This window comes from Cavia porcellus, unplaced genomic scaffold (genome assembly GCF_034190915.1).
Source record: "Cavia porcellus strain 051 isolate PalLab524CR breed Dunkin Hartley unplaced genomic scaffold, mCavPor4.1 scaffold_20, whole genome shotgun sequence".
In the NCBI taxonomy this organism is placed as follows: Eukaryota; Metazoa; Chordata; class Mammalia; order Rodentia; family Caviidae; genus Cavia; species Cavia porcellus.
This window is the reverse complement of record NW_026947503.1, coordinates 50035778-50052955: the sequence shown is the minus strand read 5'-3', so window position 1 is coordinate 50052955 and position 17178 is coordinate 50035778. Positions and strand designations below refer to the sequence as shown.

At 42.8% G+C, this 17178-nt stretch overlaps 1 protein-coding gene across 3 annotated transcripts in view; it reads right to left on the bottom strand.

The window, feature by feature from the left end:
• The window catches only part of B4galt6 (beta-1,4-galactosyltransferase 6), an 82098-nt gene extending 73948 nt beyond the window's left edge, over positions 1-8150 (bottom strand). Inside the window, exons 1-2 of one of the 3 annotated variants that reach the window (XM_013157197.2) lie at positions 7207-8149; positions 5747-5907 (exon numbers count right to left, since the gene is read on the bottom strand). In XM_013157197.2, the coding sequence (XP_013012651.1) occupies positions 5747-5765 (19 nt within the window). In that variant the 5' untranslated portion in view covers positions 5766-5907; positions 7207-8149. Of the gene's footprint in view, positions 1-5746; positions 5908-7206 lie in introns of all 3 variants that reach the window. The other 2 variants (XM_063231802.1, XM_003474100.5) reach the window with 2 other exon arrangements.
• Positions 8151-17178: the final 9028 nt, after the last annotated feature.

The following is a 17178-nucleotide window of genomic DNA, read 5'->3' as shown; positions in this document are numbered from 1 at the left end:
TCTCTCTCTCTCTCTCTCTCTCTCTGTCATCTTGTTGCTTTTGCTGTTTTCCACCTATGTGAACTGTCACTCTGCTTGGAGCCAGATTATGGGCTGAAACCTCCACAAACTGTGAGCTAAATAAACCTTCCCTGCTTTAAATAAGAATAATAATAATAAGTAGAAACAAAGGAAGGAGGGAAACAGGAAGGAAGGGTGGGCAGGCTAGCCTTCTCCAACTTTAACAAGTAGTCACCTGTCCTCACTTGGAAATGTGTAAGGAAAGAGCACTTCTAAGGCCACTAACTAGAGTGAACTCTAGTCAGTCACATTTGTGTGCCCTGTGTATTTCTTTACAATTTGCTTAAAATCTGCTTCACTGTCATTACCTTTACTACTGAAACTATTCAAAAAGTTTTGGCTCTCTTCTATATACAGTAGTAGCTCTTCAAACTTATTAAAAGAGAGCTCATATTCTCTTGAATCTTCAATTCTTCAGGACAAAAAAATGATCAGTTCCTTCGACTTAGGCAGAAGAGAGTCAGACATCAACAGTGCATGCTCAGTTTCTCCAGCCGTTCATTTCAGCCCCTCCAACAATGCTGCCACGTGAGACTCTGGACAAGAGACAATCTCTGGGAGCTCTCTGTTCTTCTTTGTTAACAAAGGCTGGTCTCACTAGCTGTGTCACTCCGGTGTTGGCCAAAGTACTGGTTACCTTTGGGATTTTGTTTCTGGGACTTCTTTGCCAACAGCTTTGGCACGAGAGACACTAATGCCTTTGTCTCCCAGGTTCTTTTCGCCTGGGGCCCTTGCACAGAAGGGCAAAGGCTGGGGCTGTGGTCAGAGAACAGCAGCCAGAACATAAAGCCTAGAACTAGCACGGTTAGAAGCTCTGTCATATACCTTGTAATAAGCAGGCTTGTCACAGAATGGAGTGTACTATAAATGATCAGAATCAGGATGTCTGCAGAGAAGACTTGGGAAATATGCTCCTGAAAGCAAGCTTGGATGGGTAGGAAATCAGTCAACATACATACTACTCCCTCAAAAGGAAGATCTATTTTCTCCTCAACAAAATTCCAGGCAGTGTTTGGAATATCCATCATCTACAGGCACTACACACCTAGGATTAGGAGTTTCTCTTTTATATGCATCCACATACACAAATGCTTTTATCTCCAATAAGCACTAAAAGCAGAAATGATAAACACTGTGCAGAGTAAACACATCACTATTTCACTCTGCCATAATGTCTGACCACATCTCAATTATATTCATATAAGACTAAGGTGGAGAAAGTCACTTAGCACCACCAGATTGCAGCAAATCAATAAGTTACCTAATTTCCCACAAGGCCGCAGGACATAGATTAATTTACACTGACCCTGCAGAGCTGAGTCACACATGTGGTTCCAGAACAGTCATCAACTGCAGGGATACATACTCAGAAGGCCTGGCCTCCCCTCGTGTGGACCTGACCTGCAGATGCTTTCCTGACATGGCAGGGGAGGGAAAGAGGGGCCGAAGTTCCCAAGATGCTTCCAAACGACACTGGGAATCTTTCCTGCACCTTCTGCTGAACCTCTAATGCCTTGTGTAAGAGTGAGAACGGTGAGTCCCTCCCACTTTCGGAGTGAGTTTCCTACTCTACTGTGTTGAGGAGGAATAGAGAAGTGTCACTCCCCTAAGACTCAGTGATGGCAAACTCTTTGGAGCTGTCAAAGATACAAACAGCTTGCTGAGGCACACGTGCCATAGGTTGGCCATCACTGACTCAAGTGCAGAAAGTACCTAATCCTCCCTCTGGTACTTTAAGTCCTTATTTTCATCTGTCTACTGACTGTCAAATTCTTCCTGGATATTTCACAGATGTTTAAACTCAAATCCTCTAAAACCAAAAACAGCTCCCTCAAAAAAGACAGCTTTCCACACTCCCCTTTTATATTATTATTTATCTGGCTGCTTAAACTGGAATTCAAGGGGGCCAGGAACTTAGCTCAGCAGCATAAGAACCTGCCTTGCAAGCGCAAGGTCATGAGTTTGATCCCAAGTACCAAAACAAAACAAAACAAAACAAAAAGAGTGGAATTCCACCTTACCTTTCCTCCATTCGCACTATTCACATGGCTCACTCCACCCTAACGCCAACTGTCCACTTTAATCCAGAGCTCACCTTCTATTGCTTCAGTTACTCATCCTTGTCACTGGTCCTGCCCTCTATACCCATCTTTCATGAAAGACACATTACTCTAAAACAAAAACTGCATCATTTCCCTTTTTAAAACTTCAGCTACTCACAGGATAAACAACTGCATGGGACTCATGACCAGTAAGAGAAGTCCAGTTTTATAGTTTGTGTCTAGATGGCCCTCCAAAGCCTCGTGTGGTTAGAGATTTTTCAGAGACAGCTGAATCTAGAATGTGACTGACTGGTGGTACCACACTGGGATTAAAGTTGCTGGGATTGTAAGGTGACTGCTTGATCAGTCCACTGACTAGATTGGCACCACCCTAATTCTAGCAGCCTGTATAGGCTACAAGAGGGGCAGAAAGATAGTGGTAAGGTTTGGCTGTTGCTTTTGTTGTCTTCTGCCACCATGAACTGTCTCCCTTCTGCCATGTGCCACCCTGCCTAAAGCCAACCAATTATGGACTGAAACCTCCACAAAGTGTCAGCTACATAAAACTTTCCTCCTTTAACTTTGAGTGTTGCGTATTTTGTTTCAGGAACAAGAGACAAGAAATTAAAACACCCAGAGAGTAAAAATGACCAGCACCACAGCCCAAATCACAAGAACCCCAGGCAAAGTGTCAGGTAGATCAAAATGCTTGGTGAGGAAAAAATCAAAAGGACCTTTGAAACAAAGCAGACTGAAATGGTTAAAAAAGAACAGAACCAGGCTCTTCTAGCCAGTGCTTGAAGGTTAAAGGATTTTTTTATAAGACAGCCAGAGGACAAATAGCTAACTTCTGAGGTAATCCAGTGAAAAACTCAATAAAAATGTCAGTTACTTTGAGGGGAAACCTGACTAAGCCACCTCCCCCAGGCTCCACAGGGTGGTACATACACCAGTATGGCCCATGCCTAAAGCACCATCAGCAATACTCAAGTTTCCCCTGGAGACTCAACCAATCCCTTCATCAGGTAAGTCCTCCAAGGACAGGAAGGAATCCAGAGCAAAGTGTCCCCGCATGATTATACTCCTACCCAAACAACAGCTCAGCCTGTCAGTTGTCTAGCAAAGGTCAGGGACTCCAGGGAGTCCAAGGGACTGTGAAATCCCCACTCTGGGGGCAGTTACGCAATCTCCCTGAAGATATTGCCCCATTGATTACTTTCTTAACCACAGAAGGTTTAGATAAGCTTGAGACACCCGGAAACTTTACTCAGTGTGGCTTCTCTGCCACCACACATCCTAAGACGGAAGCAAGGTACTTCCACATTCTAGAAATTTCATGCAGCTGTTCCCTTTGACCAGAATCCCTTTGCTCAACTGAAAAAAGCTCCCAGCTGCTGCCTGCTCCAACCAGCAGCCCTCACTCCACAAACTTTCCAAGGGTCTGCAGCAGCCTCATTATGGGACTTGGTCCCAGGATGACTGTGTTAGTGACCTCTCTCTCATCTTCCACACCTTGCTGTCCAGTCACCCTGGAAGCTCCAGTCCTATCTGTTGAATGAATTTATAAGTCAGTTTGCCTTCTCCTGATACGATGGCAGAAAAGCACTGTGGTGCTAAAAGCTACTCTAGTCTCAATCCAGCCACATCAAAATTGCACTCATTTCTGCAACCATGCACAAAGACACAGAATGAGAACGACCTATACCTCTGCCGGGTCAGCAAATACCACGCATCCATCGACTTCTAGAAAGGAGGGGAGGACACCTGCTGTCCAGTCTCCCTGAGTACTAAGGTTCACAATGTAAAGACTACCTCTGATTTCCTGCATGACCTGGAAAACTCAAAGGGAAATGAAATGTTATTCATAAAAAAACAAACTTGAGTCCCATGAAATCCCTGTAGATTAAGATCCAAAAATCCCCAAAAATGCTGAACAAGGTAAGAAATTGAAAACTAAACATACAGCACTGTCTACAATCATGTGGTGTAACCACTCAGGGAAGGAGACCAAGGAAGGTTAATTAAAACGATGGAGGGCCTTCCTGAGGAAGAAAGGACAAACCCAGATGTTTGTACCTAAATACCAGGAAGAAAGGACACACCCAGATGTTTGTACCTAAATACCAGGGAGATGTAACTGACATCCACCAAACAGGTGGATGTGGTAGGATTCCTGAGAACTTCTTACCTGAAGAGCCTTGAAATAACTGCTATGTAAGATCAATAAAAAGTTACTTCCACACAACACATATTTTACTCACAAGGAAACTGTGCCCCGAGATATAAATCAGGACAAAATATAAAGCATTTCAAGAAGAAGTTCTACATCTGATGAAAACTGTAAGACACCCATGATAAAATGTGAAGTCGACATGAAGCATTTCTGTTGCACAGCAGTGGAGCATGGCCGTCCTAAGGAAAACCGCTTGCACAACGGGCTGTTGCAATGTGCGCTCCACTAGCCACACTTCCATGGGATGTCAGAGCACCTGACACATCATGGTGAGGTTTCCCTATGCATCTCAAAAATGAAGAAAGTGATCCTGACTTGTCAAGAAAAACTGGCAAAATGCAATGCCAATGAAAAAAAATCAGGCTTTTAAACAAAAATCTGAATTTTGGAAAACTACTTCCCAGTGCGTGAAGATACATATAGGAGATAAATAAGAAGGCTTCTTCTTTCTTGTTTTTTCTGTACCACAGGATTTTGGAAATAGAGTTGGTATAACAAATTCACAGCATTTATACATATGCATTGGTTTAACCTATATTTCTTATAGGCTTTGACTTTTTAAAATTAAATCTATACTCAAAGACACAATTTAAATCATACGTATTAAACCAGAATGTATTAGTATTTCACATCCACTGAATTTTAACTCTACAGATTAAAATTTTAAAAAATTTTATTTTGAGATAAGATCTCAAGTTGCCCATGCTGATCTTGAACTCGAGATCCTCCTGTCTCAGCCTCCCAGTGTACTAGGATTACAAGTACGGACAATCTCTTAAATATTGTGTCAAAATCCCATGAAGGTTTACATTCTGATTGCTTAAACGAGTTTACTTAATGTACATTGGAATAGTGAAAATTTTGTAGAAATTCTAACACAAAAAAAGTCTCTGAAAAATAAATCAATAAAATCAATACATTGGGGGTCAAAAAAATTTTAAAATCATTGTAAGAGAAAACAGAAAAAAATAGGATTACCACCATGGTAAAACCTAGAATTCTGATTTCCTTTCGTTAAGATTTTGAGTAATGTAACTTTATCACATTACTCAAAATACAAAGTAAGTAAGCAAGAAAATTGTTGTACAAATACAAAACTAAACCTTCTCCAAAATCTTGCAAAGTTAAATTGCTGGTCAAATAACATCTACCAAAGATATCCAACTTTTCCAGAGTTAAATTAGAAAGCAAGATTGCTCTAGAATGAGAAGTTACATTATAAAATTTCCAAAAGAAGACAAAAAAAAAAATTTTTTTAAGAAAAGCTGTCACAAAAAAAAGAAAAACGAAAAAAGGCTTTGCTGAATGAGTTGGATAATACTGTATCAAACCCACAGAATGACAAAAAAGTAGGAAAATAAAACTGACATCTATTAAACTAGCTGATGTGGTATAATTAATACAGACTTACCAGAAGATACTTGAAACATATTTAGGACCAATGAAAACTACTCTTACACAACACGTATTTCAGCCATAACAAAATTTTGTCTCAGATGTGATTCATGTGAATATATGAAGCATTGTCATTAGTGTTTCAGGCTTCTAGAGGTTGGTTTTGTTATTGTTTGCCTAAAGAAAAAACTTCGTTAAAGAAAAATAATGGTAAAATATTCACACTTCTTCAAACTTTACCCTAAAACTTCTATTTGGGGATACCACAGGGTGTCAGCAAGTCACACTTTAAGCATCATTACCTCAGTGTCTATTTCTTACTTGAATCTAAATATTTAATATTGAAAAAGCCATTGATTTTTCTTAGACTGGATGAAGTCTACTTCTTCCTTCTTCCCTATAATTTCTTACAATACAACTCATTACACCCAAAACAATGCCCTGTTAGGAATTCCATTTCAAAATTCTGCAGGTGTTTTCCCTCTGAGAAGGGATCAGCCAACACATTTTTGGCTAACTCAGGAAAATGGCACTGACTCAAAAGACAACTAGTGTCCAACAAAAAATGATCAGAGATGCACATATTGTCACTAAGGAATCTAACACTAAATATCAAGATCCAGAGAAAGTCAGAAGTTTTTAAACTGTGATGTTTTTTAATATCCACATGAAATGCTGATTTTCTGTTCATCACTAGAAAAATGCCATGGTACAGTACTTGTCAGCAATAGGAGGAATGAAGAATTAGGACATTTAATAAAAAAGCCCATTCAACTACATCGTACACTGGGGTATTTTGGACCAAAGACCAAAAGCGCCTGAGAGAACATTACAATTTCAAGCTATAGTTCGTCTCGCATATTTATTTTAATCGCCAGCTTACCTTAGAAGTCACCTTAACAGGTAGCAGAGACAACCTACCCTTGAAAAGCAGACGAAACAACAGAACACTGTTCTGATAGGACAATTCCACCCCTAAAATTTCCTGAAGTATGGCACAATTGTTCACTGACTCCATTCTAAAGAAATGACCTAGAACACTACACTGCGTACACCCTCGGCCCAGATCACATTCCCTGCTGCTAGGTTTTCTGTATTTCTACAACCAGTCGTCAGACCTGAAGATGTTTGAATAAAAGTACAATTAGGCAGCGAGCTTAAGCTTAGACACTGATATTAAATGGATAAAGCTGTCATGAATACTCCAGAAAGCAATGAGAGCACCCTGGGCCATCACACCGGATTTTGCTACAGATATCCATGTAATGCAACCTTTTAAGTTATTTAGGCGCACATTAACAAAACTCACACCGCAATGCCATGCCCCCAAGCACTGGATCTAAAATAACAGTTCAAATCACATGCCTTCTGCAAGCCCCAGGGAACCTAGCTCCGCAACCACAGAAGTAGCGGTCCTCAGACAGCCTGCGTTTCTTGGGGGTGACGGTGGGGGTGAAGGTGTGTCTTGGTACTCACCGATGCCTGGAGCCACATAGATGAAGTACAGACAAGACGAGGAGAGGGAAAAGAAGAAGATGAAGGCGAGGAGGGAGCGATTGGAGACCCGCATCATCCGCCGGAGCACAGACATCGTCCTCTCCCCGGCCAGCAGCTCGGGCTGCGCTCTCAGGCCGGACCCGGGGCGACTATCCAGGCCCTAAACTTGCAGGAAGGTGCCAGGAGCCCCGAGGACGCAGTGGAGTCCGCAAAGCAGGCGCAGGGGACCGGGAAGTGAGGACCGGGAGAGGAGGGGAGGGGCGGCGGAATGAATGGAAGGCCGGGCAGTCGGGGTAAGGAGAGGCGCGAAGGGCGCGGGCCGGGGGGCGCGGGGCCGCGGAGGCCGAGCTCGCGCGTGCGCCCCGCCCGGCCCAAGGTGGGGCCGCAGGTGCCGAGGGGCCGGGCCCGAGCCTCCGGCGGGGCTCGGGTCGGGCCTGCGCCGCCGCCCGCCCTCGGCGTCCCTCTGGGCCGCGCGTCTCGTGCCCGCGCGGGGCTAGCGTGGGTGCCCGGGCCGCAGCCGGCGCACGCGACGCGCGGGGACCTGAGGGGCTGGGCGCTCGGCGGCGCGCGGCCTCCACCTCATGCCGCGCAGGGCCCCGGGGCCCTGAGGCCGCCGCGGGCGCCCAGCGCTGGCCAGGGCGGCGTCCCGGCCAGCGGCAAGCACGCTCCGGCTTCTGCCGCCGCCTGCTGACCGCCCGGCCGCAAGGGCGACGGCGCCAGCGGCATCCCCGCCTCCCGCCCGCCGCCTGCGGCGACGCCCCCGCTCGGGCCCAAGAAGAGCGGCCCGGCGCGCGAGGAGGGGAAAGCCGAATGCGTGGGAGCCGCTCCCGGGCCGGGGCGGGCCCTGAAGGCCGGGGAGCCGCGCCCGAAGACCCCCGCAGGCTCCGCCCGCTCGCTCGCGCCTAACCCGGCAGGCGGCGCTGTGCGGGGGCCGCGGGAAACTTGGAGCCCAGGCGGAGACGCCGCGTGTCCTGATTGGCCCGCGCCGCGCCACCCCTCCCCACCTCCTCCCCACCCTCTCCCCACCTTGCAGACCCTGCCACCTTCACCCCCGCCCTTGGGGACCCTGCGGCGGGCGGTTCGCAAATGCATCCTGAGCCTGGGGCACGTTTTGCCCTGAAGGTTGGTAATTAAGGATGGTGTACCTAGACAGGAAAAGGTGACCCGAGGAGGGACTTTGGTGGTGTATTTCCCTCTCTAAATACCTGGAGAACTAGATACACGTCCCTACTGAGTAATGACACCCCTATCATGCTGTCGCTATAGGGACACACATCAGTGATGCGGCGTGGGCCTGTGTCTAGCCGTTGCGCTAGAATTTGCTTCCCCTTTTGAAGGAGAACACCGGGTGTCCGCCTGTAGACCGGTGCACCAGTAGGCCCTTGAGCGCTGCCACCCACCTGCTTTAACAGGAAAGCCCTTCCGGTGGGGTAATGCACCAGGGCCCAGGGTTGCCCTTTGTTAAAGCTCTCTTCTAGCTACATTCCTCTGAGTCCTTGGCCGTATTAATTTGTTCCAATATATGTGTTCATGTGTCTCTTTTTTCAGCTAATCCTGCAGGAAGTGGCTGGATGTCCTACAATCATTTGCTCAGCATTTCCCGATTGAACTACTGTACTAGCAAATTTGATACCTTCTTTGCAGGCTAGCCACACTTTAAATGATATCTGAGGTAGTGCTGTGAAATGTGCAGCCTGAAACACTTGAGTTTATAAACCCAGGCCGTTTATTTATTTAACTGTGAGACCCATGGCAAGCCACTAGCCTCTGAAGCTCTCTTTTCTCAACCCTCAAATCACACGTGTAATACAGCTTGCAAAGCTATGGGACTGAACTGGATAACTAGGTGAGATGCCAAGCCACAGTATCTAGTAAGGGAGAGAGTATCATCCATCCCATTATGGAATCACCAAGTTCTAATTCGTTCTGCTGTCTGGAAGACTTTCAATCTAATGAACTTCTCCAACTAATTGGATATTTAATGTGAAAGGTACTGACATAATTTTGTAACATTTTTTAGAAGTTTCAGAAAAATTCAAAATACAAACTGGAGCAACACAGAAAGAGGGGTAAACAAGCAAAAGAAATCCATGCATGGTTAAGGATGCAGAAATTGTGATATTGCCCGCTGCAACCCCCTTGACTTTTCACCTCTGTACCAGTTCAACAAAAGTATTACCATCCTGCCACTTGTCTAGCAAGAGCTCCTTACATTTGGTGGCCTACCAGAGGACCACCCTTCTCAGGCAAGCTTATTTTTTTTTTTTTTTGTCTTTTTGAGACAGGGTCTCCCTAAGCAGTTCAAGCTGGCCTTGAGCTCACTTTGTAGCCCAGGCTGGTCTCGAACTTGCAATGATCCTCCCACCTCAGCCTCCAGAGTGCTGGGATTACAGGCATGAGCCACCATGACTGGCAAGCTTGCTTTTTTAAAAAAGAAACTTTACTATAAAACTAAGAGGAAAGTACTGATGTCATAAACATTGAGGACTAGTCTTATGTTAAGATACCATAAATCTATGTCAGTTGTGCCTGGTTGTGTAGGTGTTTGCTGTTGGTTTCTCTCCTAACTTTAATCTCATCCCTTTTGTCTACAGGCCACAGCTCTGAAATCCTAGAAGGACTGCCCTTATGAGCAAGTGGGGCTTCCTCGGGGTGGGCATGGGGATGAGGGTGTGTGTCGGTACTCACAGATGCCAGATAGATGAAGTAGACACAAGACAAAAGGTGAGAGAGAAGATCAAGAAATCAAAGCAGGAATGATTGGAGATCTGAATCATCCATCCATGAGAGCTCAAATGTGTCCTCTCCCTGGCCAGCAGCTCGGGCTCAGAGTGACTTTCCAAGCCCTAAACTTCCAAGAAGGTGCCAGGAACACTGAGGACACTGCAGAGTCCTTAAGAAGAGGGCTGGGGATTTAGCTCAGCGGCATAAGTGCCTGCCTTGCAAGCAGGCTGGTACCGATAAAAAAAAGAGAGAGAGACTGGGGACCCGGAAATAGGGACAGAGGGGAGGGTGTTGCAGAACGCACATAGTACTTGTTAATAATACAGTTAGGCACGGTAGAAGTGAGGAAGTCACTGTCTTCCTCGTTTTTGGTCATTCCTCTTTCCATTGGCCTGAGAGGCAGAAAATGAAATAACAAAAACCCAGGAGTTGTCTGATGCTCTTGGTGCCAAGCACATGTGTGTTGGCCCCCCTAGCTGGCCTTCAGTCACCTTCACCGGGCTCAAACCTTCGTAAGAGTTCAAAAATATGTACTCCATAACATACATGCAATTAAGATCAGAGTGAATTCCTAGACAAGCAGGCGTGTTGAGAGCCCAGCTCCCTGTCTGTCATTCCTGTCATTCACACCTAGAGATTTAGGGCAGGCACCAGGGCTGAAGTACTGGCCTTTCAGTTCCCAAAGCCTGGTTCAGAGCAGGTGGCTGCTGCTGCTTCTGGGTGCCATGACTTGTGTGCAGTGCTTTTGCTTTTCTTTCACCCCTGCAACCATCTTTCTCTCTGGCACCTTTTGTTGGCACGGACTTACCCTAAACACAGTTTATTGTGATCTTCAACAAATGTAGCTGTTTACCACTTGCTACTGGGTTATCCTTGGCACTGCCTTGCTTGTTATACAAAAGCCTGGAATGTACCTGCCCATCACATGGTAACATGATGACTGATTAGTTCTCCCTTGCAATGAAGCAGGACTTCACCTGTTGTACCAGAAAACAAGTACAGACTGCACAGCTATTGTGGGGATTAAGTTAAATGAGTGAAAACTTCTAAAAAGCATGAAAGGGCCTGTTCCACAGTAAGCAATATTGGAATATTTGTCAAATTTATTCTTTTTTTATTTTAAAGAGAATAAAACCAAAACAAAAAGAAAATAAAGTTAATCAGAACAGAACAATGGAGGCAATACAGGACTTCAGAACAAGAAAATAGAAAATCAACAATGGTTACTATAATGTGTCTTGTTTTCTTCAAAATAGCTGTCCATACCATCAGGCATAATAAAATCAAACAAAACAAAAGAATAAAACCAATCAAAACGAAAGAATGAAATTTACTTTTTGTTTGTTTGTTTCTGTCTTTTTGAGACAGGGTCTCCCTGTACAGTTCAGGCTGGCCTTGAGCTCACTTTGTAGCCTAGGCTGCTCTTGAACTCCCAAGGATCCTCCTGCCTCAGCCTCCTGAGTGCTGGGATTACAGGTGTGAGCCACCACGCCCAGCATGAAATTTACTCTTGAAAATCTTTCTTTTTACCCGTTTTCTGCCCACAAAGACAAGTCGTGCTTACCTCTTTAGGTGTAGTGGAATATTTATTTATTTATTTATTTATTTATTTATTTATTTATTTTTAGGTATTAAGGATCAAACTCACGACCTTGTGTTTGTCAAGCAGGAACTTACCCCACTGAGCTAAACCCCTGAAGACTACCCTTTTATGTTTAAAGACCCAGTTTCCTCCAGAGTCACCCAGCCAGGCTCTGTTTCCATAGTCTGAGTGATGATGCCTCAAGAGCTCAGCTCTTCCTTTTTTTTCTTGGTGGGGTCTCACTCTGTAGTTCAACTTGCCCTTGAACTCACCGTGCAACCCAAGGTGGCCTCAAACTTGTGGCATCCTCCTGCCTAAGCCTCCTAAATGCTGGGATTACAGGCTGGGATAAAAGTTGCCATGTACCACAGCACATATCAAATGAGTCTTTCCAGGTCAACATTATCAACAGATACTTCTTGGTGGCCAAGGAAAAGAGATAAAAGGGGTTTAGATTATTTTTTGTAACATAGAAAAGATCTTAAAGCTGTGCCGGAAAGGTATAACATTAACATAATAATGTCAGAAGTGAGCAGAAGCCATCCTGGGTCTGTAAGGATCACATCAAAATCAAGAAGAAACTCATTTGCCTTTCCAATAAGCTGCACAAGTCATTGGGGCCCAGGAAGACAGAAAACAGATCCCCCCTCCCATGAGCTGACCAGTGTATGGGCTCGGAATCAAGACCTTGGAAGCAACAAAGCTGGTTTGGAGGACAGGCTGAGTTGATAGCAACTGACTTACAAAAGCAACTCAATGCTTCTATTGTTTGGTTGACTTAGAGGGGCTGAGGCCAGTGGTCTGAGCATCTGTTAGAAGGATAACAGTATGCAATATAGCAAATATAAGGGATTTCATTCTGTCTTGCTTTTTAAATCCAATATTGTTCTATTTTGTTCCAGTTTATTTGCTTTATTTAGCATTTTGTTTTGATTGGTTTTATTGCTGTTTTGTTTTATTTGATTATACTATGTCTGATAGAACTGACAACTATTGCAAAAATAAGATACACTAGAATAGCCATTGTTAATTTCCTATACCTTGCTTCAAAGTTCTGTACCACTTTCACTGTTTTGTTTTGATTGGCTTTATTCTGTTTTGTTTTGTTGGGATTCATTATCTTTAAAATTAAAAAATAGCTTGTGAGAGCTTGTGAACTCTTAAGAGAAGAGGTTTGCAGTGCCAGCCTGTGACCTGCTCAGGTGGCTTTGGTAGGCGTCTCCGCAGCTGGAGTGGCAGCCTCCACAGCTGCTTCTATTAGTGGGATCCAGTTGAAGAGGAAGCAGAGGCGGCACTCGCCTTGGCCTTTGCTTTGGCCCTCTGTGGACACTTAAGGGAAAACACAGGGAGGAGCAAAGAAGACAGATAGATAACAACTGGCTACAGAGGCTCCTTGAAATAGTCAACTTAGAATTCAACATAGTACAGAGTGGGAAGCCCCAAACAGAGGGAGATGAATTCTCTCATCCCAAGAAGAAATTAAGGTGACTTACCAACCATCCAAGGTCCCGCCGCGACTTGCTGAGATCCCACCACAATTTGCTGAGCTGTCTGGGGTCCCACCACTTTGACTCACTGGAGGTGCAGTTGCATTGAGTTTGGGGGTCAGTGAGCTGAAAGAAGAACTGAGTTGGCAAGGTGCCTACATCGACCTGTAGTGAGTGACAGGAGTGGAGCCATTCCATAAATAGGGGGGCTCCAGCGGTGAAATTCTGGGACTGGGTGGAACTGGCAGGTACAAGGGGCAGCAGTGACTTCAGTCAATTGTTCTCTTCCCAAGTGGGATTGGTGGAGTGAGCTAGGCCTGGGTCACGTGACCTGGCTAAGACTCAATAGGTTATGTGAAATCAAGTCCCTACAGTGGTAGTGCACATTAACCACGCTAACCCAGTGAAGCCTCGGAGGTTTGGCTGATCCAGAGGGGAGGCAGTGCAAGGTAGTACGCTGCCGGCCCCAGCAGCTTGGCTGATCCTGAGGGGAGGGACCAGCATACGCTGTCCCTGTCTGCAACTCACTAGCACATGGCAGTAGGAAGGGTCATCTAGCCAGCATGCTTCAGAAGAATTGTAACCAACAAAGAAAGAAGCTGGGGCCTTCTGGAAGAAGCAAAAAAGATGGGAAGAGGAAGCAACAACAAAAAGTCCCCAGGTCCCAACCCTAAGAGCATTTATCCAGGACAGGTAAATACAAAGGAGAATGAGAACAGCAAACATGCGATATTAGACACAGCACCAGTGGATGTAAAGAGATATATTCAGGACCTCATAGACAAGTTCAAAAGTGAAATATTGGGGCTGGGGATTTAGCTTAGCGGCATAAGTGCCTGCCTGGCAAGCAGGTAGTCGTGAATTCAATCCCCGGTACCGATAAAAATGAAAAAGACAAAAAAAAAAGTGAAATATTTAGCCAAATAAAGCAAGATATAAGAAGATTAATAAAAGAGATACTAAACACCCCTCAAGCAGACACAGATGGAAGAAGGGAAGAACTCAAACAAAGGAGAGAACCATTTGATGAAGAATTTTAAAAAATATAGCATACATGAAGCAAATTCAAAGAGATCAACAGGAAATTAAAAACTCTATGGAAAGATGGAAAATCAGCTTGAGAGAAACTAAGGACAGATTATCCAAACTGGAGGACAATTTTGTAATGTGTGAGTATGAAAGGGAAAACTTTTTAAAAATAACAAGGAAACAAACAGTAGCAATACAAAGGCTAGAAGATGAAAAAAGGATCTATAACTTGAGAATAAAGAAGGTGAATGAAGAAGCTGGGGTACAAAGGAACTACAAAGGTTATTCACAGAAATAATTAAGGAAAACTTCCCAAACATAGGAAAAGGAAATGATATTCTTATATATGAGGCATACAGAACTCTAGCCACCTACAACCAAAACAGAGCTATACCCAGGCATATAATAATCAAGATCCTAGAAATTCAATATAAGAACAGAATATTAAAAGCTGTTAAAGACAAGAAACAGATAACCTGTAGAGGAAGGCCCATCAGAATAACGGCAGACTTCTTGACACAAACCATCAAGTCAAGAAGAGGCTGAAGCGAAATATTCCAAGGCCTGAAAGAAACCTCCATTCCAGATTGATATAACCCTGATAAACTGTCTCTAGAAATTAATGGAGAAACAAGATGCTTCCAAGACAAAGAGGAACTTGGGAAACTCACAACCATTAATCCAACTCTCTACAGAGAATACTGTACGGCATTCTAGAGAGAGAGAAAAGTATTAGGATTCTAGGATTCTAGGCAGAGAGGCCTCAATGAATGGAGCAGAAAACAGAATGAAGAAGATAAGCAGACAACTGATGGCAAAAAAAGAGCATAACAGAAATGAGGCAGAGAAGATTTTATTCAAAACTGATATGATAGATAGTATCAAGTCTGAGAGTATAGGCAAATATACTGAATATGATAAGACTCTATGATTCACATTCTGGTTTGATAATTGCCGGGTTTTGAAGTTCTATACTATTTACAAAGTTGTGTTTTTATTAATACTGTTATGTACTGATATATTCAATTATACTATGTCTGATGATATAGCCAATCATATTGGAGATAACAAGAGAACACAGGAACCATGGTAGAACTCTTTGTACAATGGTCTTATATGTTTATTTAATTTAATGTGTTTATAGGAATATGTTTTGTTTGCCTTGCTTTGTTTTGTTTCTCCCTCTAATATAGAAAGGATAGAAATACATGTTAAAACTCATGCATGTGTAGAATCTATAGACAGTTTATAAGAACTGATCTTATGACACATGATGAAATGAACAGATACTCAGAAGAAAAAGAGACACTAAAATACCCAGTGCTGAATCTGGAGTGTCATAATGTGAAACCCAGCAATAGTATTATTCTTTGTTCAGAGTGATATTAGCCTATTTGGGTCTATTTGATCTCAACATAATTGAAGATATGGATAACTACATGTATGTTTAAGTGTATAGGATTGATAACCATATTTCTAAGTTTTTGTTGGATAGTTGAACAGAACTGGTTGCAGTCTCACTGTTTGAAACCCTACTTTATATGCTCCACTTTAGTAACTTGAATAACTATTTGTAAGAAGACAATCTGTAATCATCAACTAGTGATCTCTTACTGTTTATTTTTCCTTTGAAATTATGTATTACTTTTACCCATTTTCTGTTTTGTTTAGTCTTTCTTTAAATTAAATTTAAAAAAAAGACACTACAGTACCCAGTGCTGATCACAGAGTGTCATGATGTGAAATCCAGCAATACTATTATTCTTTGTTCACAATGATTTTAACCTGCTTTAGTTTGTTTAATCTAAAGATAAATGAAGATATGAATAACTGCATGTATGTTTAAGTGTATAGGATTGACAACCATGTTACTAGGTTTTTTTTGGATAGTTGAACAGAACTATTTGCAGTCTTACTGTTTGAATCCCCACTTTACATGTTCCATTTTTGTACCTTGAACAACTATTTGTAAAACGAAAATATGTAAACATCAACTAGTGATTTCTTACTGCTTATTTTTTCTGTGAACGTATGTATTATTTCTACCTATTTTCTGTTTTGTTTAGTCTTTCTTTAAATAAAATTTTAAAAAAATAAAAAAATAATAAACAGAACTAAATCTTATTTAATGGCTTTATTTTTATTACTACTGTTGTAAACCCCCAAAAAACAAGGCCCCATGATGAAAAAACAGGGCAAGACAACATTATTTTTAAAAGAAGCACTTTTATTTTAGCTGACCCAGAGACACAGTACAGATGGAATTTGCAAAGCTATGCAACTGAGTTAGAATTTTGACTGATTTTTATAGTTCATTTATCATTAGCTCATTGATCATTAAAGTACATAGCAATGAGAAACAGAAACAAGGTGGGCCTTTGTTCTCCTTTGCTTGAGGTCAGAGGCATTTCACAGTGGGTGGTTAGCCAATTCATAGCCCTTGGTCTGCCAATTCTAGGAACATTTGTCTCTCATAAAGGGAACAATGGTTGACACAGCATCATTTGTCTCTTATAAGGGGAACAAAGGTTGACACAGCAAACAGGTTACTAAGGTTGGGGGGAACGACGCATACAGAACAGCATGCTGTCGCGGTCAGTTAATCTATAACTGTGTGCCTGGTTACTAGGGTAACGAGCTCAGCACAGAATGACAATACTGCTAATAACTATCCTTTTAACTATTTTTGATAATAACTATCTTAATTGTTTTAATTTTTCAGCATCTTAGTACAACATACCATGCATTTGTATTATTGTTTTCTGTCCACTAGAGATCCCACACTTAAATATTTGAATGTCGAAATGAATAAATTGAATCATAATTAAATGATTTTCTATTTGTATGAGTAAGAAGTACATTGCAGAGGTTGCAATAAAAAAGAGAAAAATAATTTTTTAAATGAGATAGGTGACATTCTACTTGGTTTATGCTTTCTGCACAGGTTGAGCAATATCCACAAAGTGTTTTATATTTCCACAGCATTGTTATAAAATAAATATGCAAATGGGGAGGAAAAAGGAGTGAAAGAAAATAGCGTATAGACTCCCATCAATACAGCTGTTAAAATTTCCATATTAAAATCACTGCATAAATGTAGTCATTACTTCTGTACATGGTCTTTGCATC